Here is a 14,307-nt window from a genome sequence, read left to right as displayed (position 1 = left end):
GTGCTCTCTTCCAGCTGTGTGCGCGGGCTGGGCTCGTCCCTTCCATTCCCCATCCATTGATTTGTTTATTGCCCGTGCCAATGCACAGACATTTCCTCAAGGCTCACCGCTCCACACGAGGCCGTGCTCGAGGGTTGCGAAAGGAGACGTCGAACACTGATAAAATAAAGCAAATAAAATAAAAGGGAATGGGGGGGGCGGGAACAAAAAGTTTTCAAACAGTTGAAAAGGATGTTTTTTAAAAAATAAAAGGAGGCAGAGCGGCGACTCCCCGGACTCCGGGGGCACGGCGGCCTCCGGGGCGGGGCTGGCGCGGGGGGCCCGGCCCGGCCCCCGCCCGCAGCGCCGCGGCCCCAGACGCCTCCCCCTGCCCGCGGCGCCTCCGCTCGGCCCCGCCGCTCCCGCTCCTCCTCCGCGCCGCAGTTTGCGTCTCTCCGCGCGTTCTCCAGCGCCGGGGCCCGCGGAGCGCCGTGAGCGCGGGGCAGCGGCCGCCGCCGTCCCCTGCATGGCGGGCGGCCCGCGGCGCTGAGGGGCCGGCGCTGCCCCAGCATGGCGCGGGGCGGCGGGCGGCTGCAGCCCCGCGCCTCAGCCGCTGCCCGGGGGGGCCGGGGGCCGCTCAGCCTCCTGTGCCTGGCGCTGCTGGGCGCGCTGGGCGCCGCCGAGGCGGAGTTCTCCATCCTGGACGAGGCGCAAGTCCTGGCCAGCCAGATGAGGAAACTCGCCACCGAGGAGCTGAGGGTCGTCACCATGCAGGTACGGCCCGGCCCGGCCCGCGCCTCGCCTGGTTTTCCCTCCTTCCTTCCCTCCCTCCCTCCTCCACACGCTCTTCCCGATTCCTGCCTTGCCCTTTCTCTCTCCGTTCCTTTCTTTCTTTATTCCCTCTCCCTCCTTCGGTTCTTTTCTTCTTCGCAAACTTTCCCTACCCCCTGCTCGGGCTTCTCCCGGCTCCGTTCAACCCCCGTTCCCTCAGCCCCGATTCTTTCAATCCCTGCTCCCCTCAGCCCCGGTTTCTCTCAGTCCCTGCTCCCCTCAGCCCCGATTTCTCTCAGTCCCTGCTCTCCTCATCTCCGGCTTCTCTCAGTCCCTGCTCCCCTCATCTCCGGCTTCTCTCAGTCCCTGCTCCCCTCAGCCCCGGCTTCTCCCGGCTCCGCTGAGCCTCAGCCCCGCTTCTCCCCCGGCCCCACTCCATCATCCCCGGTTCTCCCCCGGCCCCGCTCCTTTAGCCCCGGCTCTCCCTGAGCCCCGGTTCTCTCCGGCCCCGCTCTCTTAGTCCCGGTTTTCCCCCGGCCCTGCTCCCTCAGCCCCGGTTCTCCCTCAGCCCCGGTTCTCCCCGGCTCCGCTCTCTTAGTCCCGGTTTTCCCCCGGCCCTGCTCCCTCAGCCCCGGTTCTCCCTCAGCCCCGGTTCTCCCCCGGCCCTGCTCCCTCAGCCCCGGTTCTCCGCCGGCCCTGCTCCCTCAGTCCCGGTTCTCCCTCAGTCCCGGTTCTCCGCCGGCCCTGCTCCCTCAGCCCCGGTTCTCTCCGGCCCCGGTTCTCTCCGGCCCCGCTTCCCCGCAGTGCGAGGAAGGCGAGCGGGGCCGTAGCGGCGGGGCACGGTCAGTTTCTTGTTTATTTGCAATTTACACGATAGGAGTGGCCAGAAGCGCCTCTCGCAGTCGCGGAGGGTCCGAGCCCGGCTCGGGGCTGAGCCCGCCGTGCCCCGGGGCGGCTCCGGGCTCGGTGCTGAGCATCCCGCGGGCAGGAGCTGCGGGGCGATCGGGGGAGGCGATGCTGCCCAGCCCCAGAGTGCGGCCGGAGGGGTTTGTTCGGTGCTGGGTTGGCGGCGGGGCTCGGGGGAAGGTTGTTCTCCTTGCCGGCAGTTCTGGGGGGTTTGCGGGTGTTCTGCGAGGGGCTGGTGGGGCTTGCAGGGAGCGCTGGTACCTGCGGAGCAGCCGCGGCTGCCGGCCCACAACGGGAGGGGGAAAAGTGAAATCGGATCCCAGGCGGCTTTCAGGGGAAGGTATGGTCAGTAGCAAATGCAGTTTTAAAAGCCTCACAGATTGAAAAGGAGACACTTTCATAGGATCAGCGGGGGTCTCTACCCAAATGGCCTTTTATCTTCTCTAAACTGGCTGTATTCTCTCGCCTCTGGACCATGATTGTGCCGGGCGGCCTCCTAGGGCTCGTTTTGTCCGGGCAAACACTGAGCTGTCTCTTGTCCTTGATGCTAAGAAGACACGGATTTAAATGACTTCACTTAACAAGGTACATTATTGATGTACTGAATTCAAGGAAGTCCCTTTTTTTTCCCCTTCTGCCGTGCATACACATGTATGTATTTCCCCTCAAAAGACAGAAGCGTAATCCTTTGCTTTGGTGGAGTCTCTGTTAATGCAAATTAAGTTGGTATAATTGCATTGCTAAATCCGTTTGTGGCGTTAAAAAAATTATAATGCGATCACCTCAACGTGTGTTGTATTTGAAAAAGCAGCTCATAAAAATATACATTGTCACAGGAATTAACTGCAGGATGAGCCAGGTTTTCTTTCCAAGAATTGTGCCAATGATCCGAGCTCGGGAACAGTCTGGATGCCAGTGCTCGGAGATGCAAATAATGTTAAAATTCTGTTTACTATTAGTTGGATATTTAAGGCCCTGAAGTAATTTAATGTGGTGAAACTGGTAGTTAAACTGAAACTCTTTTCATATTGAGCTCTATTTTTATATGCTTCATATTTTGACTGTCTCAGCTCCCATCACGCTAATGCCCAGCCTGTCCTTTGCTCCCCCCTGGAACATTGTTACAGCTGTTTAAGATTAAAAACTGGTGGGAACAAACCTCCCCTGTTTTAGAAGCTTTTTTGCTGACCTCCTGCAGTAGAACAAAAAATGTTATGACATGTGTCACTGCAGCCCGTGCTTCTCACTTGGTTTTAGGGCTGAAATTTCCAAAGCCTGCTCAGCAGGGCTGGGTGTAGCTGGCACAGAATTCCCCTTTTTCTCTGCTTGTTCAGGGGTGGTGGTGAGCACCTGGTGCCAGGTGAGGGCTGTCAGCACAGTGGGGATGCTTGGGCTGATGCAAACAGGTTGTGTTTGCAGAAAAGACTGAAAAGATTTTGTGGGATTTTGCAAGGAGAGTGAGAACACTTCTGTGCTTTAACTGATACAAATCCAAGGTGTTGTCCTGGTTTGGAGGGTGGCAGTCCCGAAACCAGGACTAGTGAGGGGAAGCTGTGGTGGCAGGAGGAAGGGTTCATTCCCAGCCATCAGTGAGCTGCGGTTTTATTTCGCTTCATAAAGCAGAGAGGAGGAAGTGGCAGGATTTAATGCTTCCCTTGCGTGCTCTCCCATGCTCTGCTCCTGGCCAGCTGTGCTCCCACATCTGCACATCCTGCTGACAGGCAGGAGGTGGTGTCACCACAGGGCTCTGCAGGAAGGGTCTGTCTGAGCTGGAGGTGGGGAGGAAGCGTCCAATGAGTGCAGGAGCAGGTGGGAATGCCTCAGCAGAGTGAAGGTGAGAGGTTGGTTGGGTGTGTTTTGAGTCTGGGAAAAGAGGAAAGTGTAGACAGAGCCTCCATGAGTGCAGGAAGGCAGGATGAGGTGGAGTCTCCAGGGCAGACACCAGAGGAGCAAGTTGAAGAGGTAAGAGGAGAAGCATGGGATTTGTGAGCCTGAAATGCCTGTGAGATGGGCAGGGAGTAATGAACGGGGGAGCTGTGAGGTATGAAATAAATCTGGGAGTGCTGATGGTGCTGCAAACGAGCTCCTTCTCTGTGTGCTGACTCCTGGTCCCTTCTACCTGTGCTTCATGGTCCAGCAGCAGTGAGGACTGAGTGTTTCTCATAAAACCACGTTATTTTGTGTTGAGAGGAGAGAGGTGCAGCTGGAAGAGAGGCTGAAGCTACAGGCAGACTGAGGATGGGAGAGGTTTCTGGTGGCAGCACCAGCCTAGCACTTGGTTTAGGCACTGCCACCACAGCTTTCTATTTACAGAGACTTGCATGAGGGCAGTGTCTGACTGTTACCTTTGGGGAGGGCTTTGTTTCCTCACCCATGCAAGTGCTCTGGTTTCATTTATAAATTTTTTCCTTGAATGGCACTGCCTAGAACAGCTGAGGATCATGTAGTGTAGGTGACAACTTGTGAGTTGCATCATTTGTTGAATGTGTTGAACAGCAGCTTAAGGGCTCCTTATTTAAATTTCCAATTAGAATATACATGTTTGTGCCATACCAAGGATTCCCTCAGTGAGAACACGTGCTGGGCTCTGCAGTGTGTGGGGGTTCCTGGATATCTGCTGCTGTGTTATTTCTCCAGGAGTGGTTAAATATGGAAAGTTCATCAGTTGTCTGATTTTCTCTGTTGCTCTGATTAATTATTGTTCCCCCTCTGTTTGACAGTTCTGCCAAACCCTTTGTTAATGATGTTGCTGTGTCTTAATATTCTGTGTCTTCCCTTTCACATACTGGTGTGGGTGGAATGTACATACACATCTTTACAGGGAGTTTTGCCCTGAACAGCAGAGGTGATCTGTTGATGTTCTGCTCAAAGTGATTTCCAGAAACAGCCTCACCACAATCCCTTCCCTCTCCCTCCTGTAGGACAGAGGGTGCTGGAGAAGGATTGTGGCTTGTGCTGTACCACAGTCACCTGTAATTGTTCCCTTGTTTTTTCAGCAGCCAGAGCACATTGACAGCATCCCTGTCATTGCAGGGAACACTTCTGGCATCCTTGGGAGGCAGTGTGCAGTCCCAGCTCTGTATTCCCTGCCATTCCTCAGCCAACTGCATCCTAAATATCCCATAGCCAGGGGGAAGTCTCTAAATATGCCATGGCCAAGGGGAAATCTCTAAATATCTCATGGCCAGGGGGAAATCCCTAAATATCTCATGGCCAAGGGGAAATCCCTAAATATCCCATGGCACCACTGGCCAAGGGTCAGTGAGTACTTGTGTGACAGTGCTGTAATAGATTCTCCTGGGCAGAGCTGACACTCAGCACTAATTCAAAGTTAAGAGCCTTTTTAAACTAAAATTACAGCTAAATTGGTGGTTGTGGCATGACCTGATCTGTGGGTGGGGTTTCACCATGGCTGGTACCTGGCTCGTCTGATCCCAGCTTCTCTGGCCTGGCTGAAATTACAGGGTGGCTTGTTGGTTGAAACAACTGAAATTCTTTAGTTGGGAGGTGAAGGCAGGAAAAGAATAAATCAGAACTTTTTGTGAGTGGTTGGTTTGGTTTTGGCAAGGTTTAAACCTCTAAATCTGCTCTGGGTGAGGTGAGGAATATTTTTTGATAGTGTGGGGCAAGGTAGCATTTCCATCTCCAAAACAGGGATATAATACTTACAGCCAGAGTTGAAAGGAATAATAAATGCTTTGAAGATGAAAAGCATGAAATGCCTCTCTAATTCTCAAAATGCATGTTGATGTTTCCAGCCAGACAGTAACAAAAGTTGTAGGCCCAGAGGGCCTCGGGTATTTGTGAAGGCAGCTCTGCCATCTTAATCCTGAGCTCTGCTCTGTGAAGGAAGCACAGCCCTTTCTCATTGTCTCTTATTCATCTTGGGGGCTGGAATTAAAAAATTGCATTTTGAATTGAGAAAAAAAAAAAGGCAGTTTGCTGGTCACTTCTTTTATAGTTTATTTTTTTATTTTAATACTGTGCAAGCAATAATATATTAACACATCAGGTGATGCAGTGATGTGTAAAATAACAGCTTTGCATAGGCTTCTCCTGGTTGATTGGTGAACATGTTATTTCTTTATTTATCTGCCTAATAGCTTGTCTGGCCATATGTTTTTCAAGAAGAACAGATTGTGCTCAGACAAGCACGGCACCAGAGATGGAGACACGTCCAGGGGTTTATATGGGCTGAAAAATCCACATTCTCTGAGGATTTTTGAGTGATGGCAAAGTGTGGAGTCACCACAACTGTCCATTTATTCAATCCTTTTGAAAATGAGCACTGACAGAATGCAGCATTATTTATTTTTTCTAATGAGATTGTCTTCTGGCTGATGGATTTACTACTTAGAAGAGCTAAATCCCATTTTAAGCTGTCCTGCAGACCAATTTAAATGCCAGAATGGTGGTTGTCCATCTCTGAAATCAGAGGTTTCACACATTTCTCTACTTCTTTTGATGGATCTTTATAAATATATCTGTGGTGAGTGTGAGCAGTGGTGTAAAACCCCAGGTCCTCCAGCTCTGAAACCTGGACCTTGTGCACCCTCAGCACAAAAATCTGCTTCCTTTTTTTGTTTTTTCCTATTATTTTCAGCTTGTGAACCTGAAATTAAAAAAAAAAAAAAAAAAAAAAAAAAAAAAGTAAGGCTGTTAAGTGTTTGCTTGTACCTTTTTGGGTTATTTTAATATTATTTGGCAGTAGTGTGTGCTGTAGTAACAATTACAGGGTAGAAACCAGTGGAGCAAAACCTCATCTGTTTTCCATGATTATGCCTTAGTTTGAATCCAGCTACAGCAGCTTTATTCGAGGCTCTCTGGCAGCCCAAGTTTTTTATCCTTTTCCACACACATTCCTTTTTTTTTTTCCTAACATGAAACATTTCCAAAAGCCAGCGAGAGGTCCTGGTGGAAGGGCAGAGCGAATCTGAATTTTTAATTAGGCTTTGAGTCGTCTCTTCAAAGGGTGGGGGCGTCCTTAGTGATGTGGCATCAGCCGGGGCTGACATTCCACTTCAAACACCGGGAATGCAGCTGGCCCGGCCAGATAAAAGTCGGGATGTGGAGCAGCAAGGTGGGCTGGCAGATAATGAGCTGTGCCCGAGGATCCTGCACTCCCTGGGACAGCAGAAATTCAAATATCCTGGGAAGGGATTGGGAGTCTCAGCTGTGCCAGGGCTGATAACGCCAGGAAGGTTCACAAGGAAATGCACTTGTTTTTTTCTTGGTGGTTGGTGCCTGAGAAGCTGCTCTGCTGGGGAGGAAAAAACCTAATTTTTGTTGTCAAAAAATATTGAGAAATTTCAGAGAGCAAGATGTTTTTAAATTGGAAAAAAAGAAAAAGAAGTTTTCTTGTGTGTGTGTGTTTCCCAGTTATTCTGTTGTGTCTGTGTATTAAAAGGGAGAAACAAGAATAAACAGATTTTTTTGTGTTTGTCAATTTTTGGGGAGAAATTGACCGAGAAGTGCTCGGAGCTTTGTCAGTTCAGTGCCCTCCTGTGTCAGCTCTAAGGAAATTTTGTTTATTCCCATTGTCAGGGCACTCCATGGATGGAACTGGGGTTTGGGCTACCTGAGCCTGGAAATGGCAACACTCCATGGATCAGGGAACTTCTCTCAGGGTTGGGTAATGGCCCAGGAATGATTTCTTTTGATGCCATTGAATAGGAAAATGCTATTTTTTTTTCTTTTTAATTTTTTTTCTGTGGATGAAAAATGTAACTTAATAATTGCAATTTTAGTGATTTATCTGATGTATTAATCTTTGTTTTGTGTGTCAAACATTTTGCTGAGGTTTTGATTAATAGCTCTTGTATTGTAGGTTTAATGCAGAGTAAAGTGTAAAAATGTAGAGAGCCTGCATTCCTCAATCATCATTTTCCTGTATCTTGTTGTTCAATACCATGCAGTGTTAATGAAATCTGAAAGGATATCCTTGTGTTCGCTTTTCCATGGAAAACAGAGGATAAAAACATCAGTGCTTATGCAATGTCTGTTGTGGAAATTTTCCTTTTCTGATATAAAACATAAGCCAAGTTATTGCTTGAATCTTGTGCTCTGCATGTTCTTCCCTGTGCAGAAATCTGGATGAAATTATGTGTCTGCTTCAGCAGGGAAAATGTGATCTGACTTTTGAAACAATCCTGGTGCCACAAATGAGGAACACTCATTCCCAATCCCAGGACAAGTGTTAATGGAGTCACTTTATCAACTGCCTCCATGGAGAGTCTCCCAAGTGATTCTGCAAAAGGATGTTTGCACAATTACAGTAATTAGTAAAAGCAAACTATTACATCTCCCTTTAGCAGCTCCCCAGCCAGGAGCAGCTGATAAAAGCAGATTTTTGTGGAGCTCTTGGACTCTGAGCTCATGGATTTGCACAGCTTGGACTGTGTGATTTGAACCCCCTTCTACCTTTTGGCTAAAAAACTGTAATTTTCCTTTCAGCATGTCTGCAGAACTGTCTAGCCAGTGCTCCCTGTCCAGTTTTGACTTTTCTTTTGCACATAATCCCTGAGATGCTGTAGGAATTTCTGGCTATACTTGGGATTGTCATAGGTGGGAATGAGGCCAGGGGAAAAAAACAACTTTAAAATAGACACATCTGGAAGTTGCCATAAAAGTTTCTAGGAGGTGGAATGCCTTAAGCAGGATTTCTGGTGTGTTCACCCTGGTAGGGTTATTTTTGTGCTGTTTTTTGGGTAATTCACACCAACTTGCACATGGAGTTAAGTTCAGCTTGACAGAGGTGATGTGGTGGAAGCACAGCAAAGGGCTGTGATTTATGAATGAGCAGATTGTTTTTCCTCTTCACTCCAATACTGGAATAATGCAGGATTTCTGACTTTTAATAAAGACTATTGGGAGAATAAGAAAGAAGCAGGATCTCCCATCATTGCAAGGAGTATGAAATGAGGAGGAAAAGCCACTTCCACTCCATGGATCCTATATTGCAGTTCATATTTTGTTACTGGAAGCTGAACTTTTTTAAAAAACCAACCAACAACAAAAAAAAACCCAAACAAACAAAAAAAAAGCCATTTTTTTTCCTCTGTTCTCTTTCTCCAGTTGGCAACAGTCTGGTCAAGCCCTCAAGGACAGGTGTATTCCAGAGGGGCCAAACTATCATTTTGGAGAGAGGATTTTTATGTGGTGTGGAAGGCATTGAAGGATAAAAATAGAAGTGTTTTTAATTTGAGGTTAATACACTTAGCAGTTTTAACAATGAAAGGATATTTAATATAAATAAGCTACAGCTGTAGGTAATTCAGCTTCCTAGGGCACATTGTTTGCCCAAGGAATTGTCTGGAATATGAATTTCAGAATTATTTTCATTCCTTTTGCCAGTGGCTCTGCAGGACTGCCAGGTGTGGTGTGGGATTTATTCCCTTGGTCTGTTTTGGGGGAGTTCAGCTGCATTTCAGAGGGAAAACTGCCTGTTCTGGAGCAGGCAGGAGTGAGCACTGAGGATGCTTGTTTGTCACTTTTGTGGTCAGGCAGCTGGTTTGCAACTGTAAATTTCAGTCTTTGATCTGTGTCATTAAAATTAGAAAATCTTATTCCTGGCTACACAGTCTCTTGTGTCCTCCTTGAAGGAGGTTCTGTTGAAAAAAATGGAAGAAGGTTGATATTCACATGCATTGCAGGAAGAGGGTGGAAATTGTGGATTTCTGAGAGTTTGTCAGCTTTAGATGGAGGTGGAGGTTGCAAATCCAAACCTAATGGCACTGAGTAGCCGAGCTTCTCTTGTCAATGACTGCTCATTAGTGCAATTGGGGAGAACAAGAAATCTTACTTTTAATTATTTATTTTTGACTGAAGTGAAACTGTAATTATAAATTACCATATTCTGGCTCTTCCTTTTGAATTCTGCTGCTGTTCCATTTTACAATCCCTAGATCATTTCAGTAGCTGCTTTGATGGATGTGCTTGATGGTCTTGAAGTTGTTAAATTCAGTTCACTGATGATCCAGCTGTTCTTGGCAGAGAGGAACCTCTGCTGTGCTGAGCTCACCACTGGGAACACAGAATTTTATTCCAAAAGTTGTGTTTGGTTTCTGAAATTTTAAATGCTGACATACTGATGATGCTGTATTTCCATTAAAACTACTGGCTGCAAAACCAGAATTAAAGCAACCCCAACATAGCCATGATAGGAGATAACTTGTTTAATAGAAAATAAAAATGACCAGTTGTTTATTTTTTTTTGGTGTGAAATTCAAGCTCATGAATTTTAAAATATTGATTCACTGTGATGTCACATAAATAGAATTTTGCATCCCCCTTCATATTTATGTATTTATTCAGCAAGTGGTTGGCTGAAAGTCTAGAAATACATTAAAAAAAAAAAAAAAAAGTATATTCTGGTAATTGCAACCTCAGACTTTGAAATGCTGCTTTTTCCTACCTTTCCAAGAATAGAAACTCAGCCTCCAAAAATAAATGAATCCCAACATCCATTGCCATGGTTTTCTGTGCTTGGGATGGCGGATTTCTCCTCCAGGAGCAAAGGTGCAGCAGCTATTTTGGGAAGGGAGGATGTGGAGTGGGGATGAAATGAATGCAGAGCTGCTCTGGGAGGGCTCCTTGGAAATGTCAGAGCTGCATGGCTTCACAGAGCCTGGAAAGTCAGGATAAAGGGGAGCAAAAATCAGCAGCTCAAAAGGGATAGCAGTGATTAAAATGTGTAGTGAAGGGAGGTGTTAATTTGGGGTTCTTTGGGATTGTAAAGAAAGCTGTTGATGCATAGTGCTCACTGTGTGGGTCAGGCTGGTTCCAGGCTCTCCCCTGTGCTTTATTAACCCGCATCTTCCTGCAGCTTTGATACAAGAAATGTCCCTTCTTCCCAAGGCCTTTGATCCCAGCCCGTGGCTCCTTGGGGAGCACAGGGGCTCCTGTGGAGTCTGTACATCCAACTCCTGTGCAGGGGGAGGAGCAGCAGGGCTGCATTTCTGCTGCCTTCCCCCGTCCCTCCGTCCCCTGGCCTCTGTTTGCTTCTCTTCTGCCATTTTTGCCATTCCCAGTCTCCTGCTTCCCAGTGCCACTGGGGTGCTGGGTGTCACCCCCCTGCACTTGGCCCCACCCTGCACAGCTGAGGTGGCACCTCTGGTGTGGCAGGGACCTCTCCAGTAGAATTCCAACAGGGAATAAAAATCAGGATGGCAACAGGTCCCCTGGAATTTTGTGTTTGATGGAAGATATCCATGAGGGGCTTTTGATGTGGGCATAGGAGGAGGAGGAATGGCTGGAAACTGGAAGAGAGCAGGTTTAGATGGGATGTTTGGAGGAAACTTCCTTGTGAGGCCCTGGCACTGCTGTGGCTGCCCTGGGTCCCTGAAGTGTCCAAAGCCAGGACAGGACTGGGAGCAGCCTGGGGCAGTGGGAGGGGTCCCTGCCATGGCAGGGGTGGGGTGAGTTGATCTTTAAGGTCCTTCCAACCCAAAGCAGTTTGGGGTTCTCTGTTCCAGCAGGGATCTGGGTGGATGCAGCACACACCCAGTTCTGCAGCCATCCCCTCTTCCTCCTGTCACATGAGGAGCTGGACTGGAGTTTTGCTGCTGCACATTGCATTTAAATCCTGAAAATAGATTCTGATCCTTGCTCAGAAATGAAGTTAGAGCCAGTGTCAGCATTGGGCCCTAAGTTTAAAAATATATTTAAAATATGGAAACCTTGCTATAGCAAGGCTGTGGTTTGCACTGGCTGGAATGTAAAGCTGGCCCAAAGCCACACCCACACTGGGGAGGATTCTCAGCTTCTGCCTTTGCTTTGATGATGTAGAAAGAAAAAAGATTATTTTAAAAATTTTTTTAAAACTTTTTTTTTCCTTTGGTAGACAGAAGATAGCTTCCTTTCTCACAGAGCTGGCAGGAGTCTATACCTACTTTAGTTATTTAAAATCTCAGGAGATGCTGAACTCCTGCAGGAAAAGGAAAGGGAGGCAAAATATAGATAAAGTGTCTGTTCACTGCTTTGGTGTTGATAAGAGCAGGAGTGGCAGCTCACCAGTTCATCCTGATCCATGATGTAACAGCAAGATCTGATCTGTTATTTTTATTATTTATTTATTAACTTTCTGTTTCCAACATGCCAGAGCAGCAATTCCAGTGTCCTCAGAGCATCACGTTGTGTGCAGGATCACTGTCAGGGCTGAATCCTCTTTTCCATGCTTTCCTGAACAGTGTGAGGTGCCTGAGTGTCACCAAACAAAGCAATGAGAGCTTTAAAACATAAAAAATCCACATTCTGAGTGTTATCAGAGGACTGTGCAGCATTCCCAGCTCCTCGTTTCAAATCCCACTTTTCCAGTGATAGACTTAAAAATCTTTTTGTGCAGTTGAGTTAGTGACTGAGCCTTCACTTTATAATCACTTTATAAAGCACATGCACATTAGCAGGACGTGTTTAATGGACACAGGGCCCAGATGAAAGGGCTCTTTGTGGCAGGAGCCTTTTGTGCCTTCCTGGATCCCTCAGCAATTCCTGCCGAGCTTCCCAAGTCTGCCTGACACGCAGGGGCTGAGGAAAAGCCCTGGTGGCTTTCAGCTTGAGTGGAGAATAATGGGGAGCAGGATGGGGGTGGGGAGGGCTCTGAACTCTGCAGCTCCTGCTGGCCCAGCTGGGGCTTTGCATTCCCAGTGCCCTTCCCTGGAATCACAGCTGGGATTGTGGCCACACCTGGGGACAGCTCTGCTCAATCCCTTTATTTCCCAGGTTTGTCTGCAGTGGCCACTTACCACAGCAGCATTGGATTTATTTATCATTTTGGTATTTATTATTTTTGTAAACTGAGATTTGATTTTGTCTTTCATCTTCTCTTTAATATCTCTGCTACATTTTGTTTCCTGTCTGTGGCTCTCAAAAAACCTTTTTCTAACCTTACCTTTTATCCTCAAAAAATAAGGCTGCAAGGTCATGGATATGTTCAGCTTGATCTGGCAATAATCTTCATGAGAACAAAAACTTAGTGGACATATATTTAACTTTCCATTAACAAAAAGAGTGACACTTCAGCCAAAAAAGTCCTGGTTTGTCTAATAAAGATGTCTTCATTTGCATTGTTGTGATTCATGTGGTGCTTTGTGGGGTTGCAAGCAGAGGGAGTTTCAGCTCCTGCAAAAACTTTGGGAAATCTATTCCATTTCAGAAATTGCTGAGTGAAGATGAAGTGAGAGAAGATTGCTAATTAAAAAAACCAAACTGTGAGGGTAGGGGAACATTCACAAGAAATGCAGATATTTAATTAAGTTAGGAGTTGGGTAGGTGTGATTGGGGTAGGGTTTCAAGGTTGGAAAAGCCCTCCAGGATCATCGAGTCCAAGCTGTGCCTGATCCCCACCTTGTCCCCAGCTCAGGGCACTCAGTGCCACCTCCAGGAATTCCTGGGACACCTCCAGGGATGGGCACTCCAACCCAGTTGGACAGTTCCAAGCCCTGAGCTGCCTTTCCATGGGGAAATTCCTGCTGATGTCCATCCAACCTGAGGGTCGGTGTGCAAACACTGCTCATGCATTTCCAGGAGAACATCCTGGTAAGGAGGTCCAGGGGCTGCTTGGTGGCTGCAGATGTCTTTAGATACCAGCTGTACCCAGTGGGGACTTCACCTGCTCCTTGCCTGGGGCACCAGCTCCTGTCTCCATCTCCTCCACGTGTTTGCCCTTGGTTTTCCACGCTGGAGACTCCATTCTGTCAAGGGAGAGCCAAAGTTGTTCTGGCTGGCTGGAGCTGAGCATCTGCAGCTTCTCCAAGGGCAGAGCTGGTGGCTGTGGCTGGCTGAGGGCCAAAGCAAGGGCTGGGCTGCTCCCAGGTGCCCTTGAGAGGGATTGAGCAGGAAGATGCTGCCAGGGGAGCTGCATGGCCACAGAGAGCAGGTGAAAGGCAGAGGGCTGGGCTGTGCCTGTGGGACATGACAGCACTTCTTGTCTCAGGGTCAGCCAGGGCTCTGCATTGCTGTCATTGGCTGAGGGACAGTTCTGAATCGTTGCAAGAAGCCTGAGGAGATGAAGCACTCAAGCTTCTTGAAGCACTCAAGCACCTGAAGAAGCTGCAGTGAAGCACTTGGTGCTTTTTGCCAAGTGCACTTGTGGCATTTTCTGTATAAACCAAATGAGGACCTTCCCAGGTGTGCTCAGATGTGTGCCAGTTATTCCTCAATCTCCTCTCTCTGAAGAAAAGCTCTCACAGCACTCAGATCCGTGATTTCACTCCTCTCTAAGGGGAATTTATTTGTGTTTCCCTGTTATCCCCCCACTTAACTCTGTGTTTAAAAACTCTGTTATCTGGGATGTGTGTAAATCTATGGTATTTTTTTCCTCCCTCTCTTTTTCATCAAAATAGAAGAAAATCTGGCAAAGGACTGAGGTTTTCTTATTTTTTTATTTTTAATTACTTCTATTTATAACTCATCTTAAGGCTAAAAAGCTCCCTGGTTCATGAACTTTCCCTTTTTTTTTTTTTCTGTTTTAGTTTTCAGTACTGTTCTTAGCTCATTAGCTAGAATCTCCTCTATAATCATCTGTAATTATCTATCCCACTTGCTCAGTGAAATATTTAGGCAAACAAACACTCTGTGGTAGTACTGTGAGCTGGGCTTTTAATTTCAAATTCTTCATTAATTTCGCTGCATATTTGCTGCAAATTTTGTGTT

At 47.4% G+C, this 14,307-nt stretch overlaps 1 protein-coding gene across 1 annotated transcript in view; it reads left to right on the top strand.

Moving 5' to 3' along the window:
• The first annotated feature begins 379 nt into the window (after positions 1–379).
• CACHD1 (cache domain containing 1) overlaps positions 380–14,307 on the top strand; it is an 87,772-nt gene continuing 73,844 nt past the window's right edge. The window contains exon 1 of the mRNA XM_056497710.1: positions 380–753. Within this exon, the coding sequence (XP_056353685.1) occupies positions 550–753 (204 nt within the window). The 5' untranslated portion in view covers positions 380–549. The remainder of the gene's footprint in view (positions 754–14,307) is intronic.

The sequence above is a fragment of the Oenanthe melanoleuca genome, chromosome 8 (genome assembly GCF_029582105.1).
Source record: "Oenanthe melanoleuca isolate GR-GAL-2019-014 chromosome 8, OMel1.0, whole genome shotgun sequence".
Classification (NCBI taxonomy): Eukaryota; Metazoa; Chordata; class Aves; order Passeriformes; family Muscicapidae; genus Oenanthe; species Oenanthe melanoleuca.
Note: the sequence above shows the minus strand (reverse complement) of the source record. Positions and strands in the feature narration are given on the sequence as shown.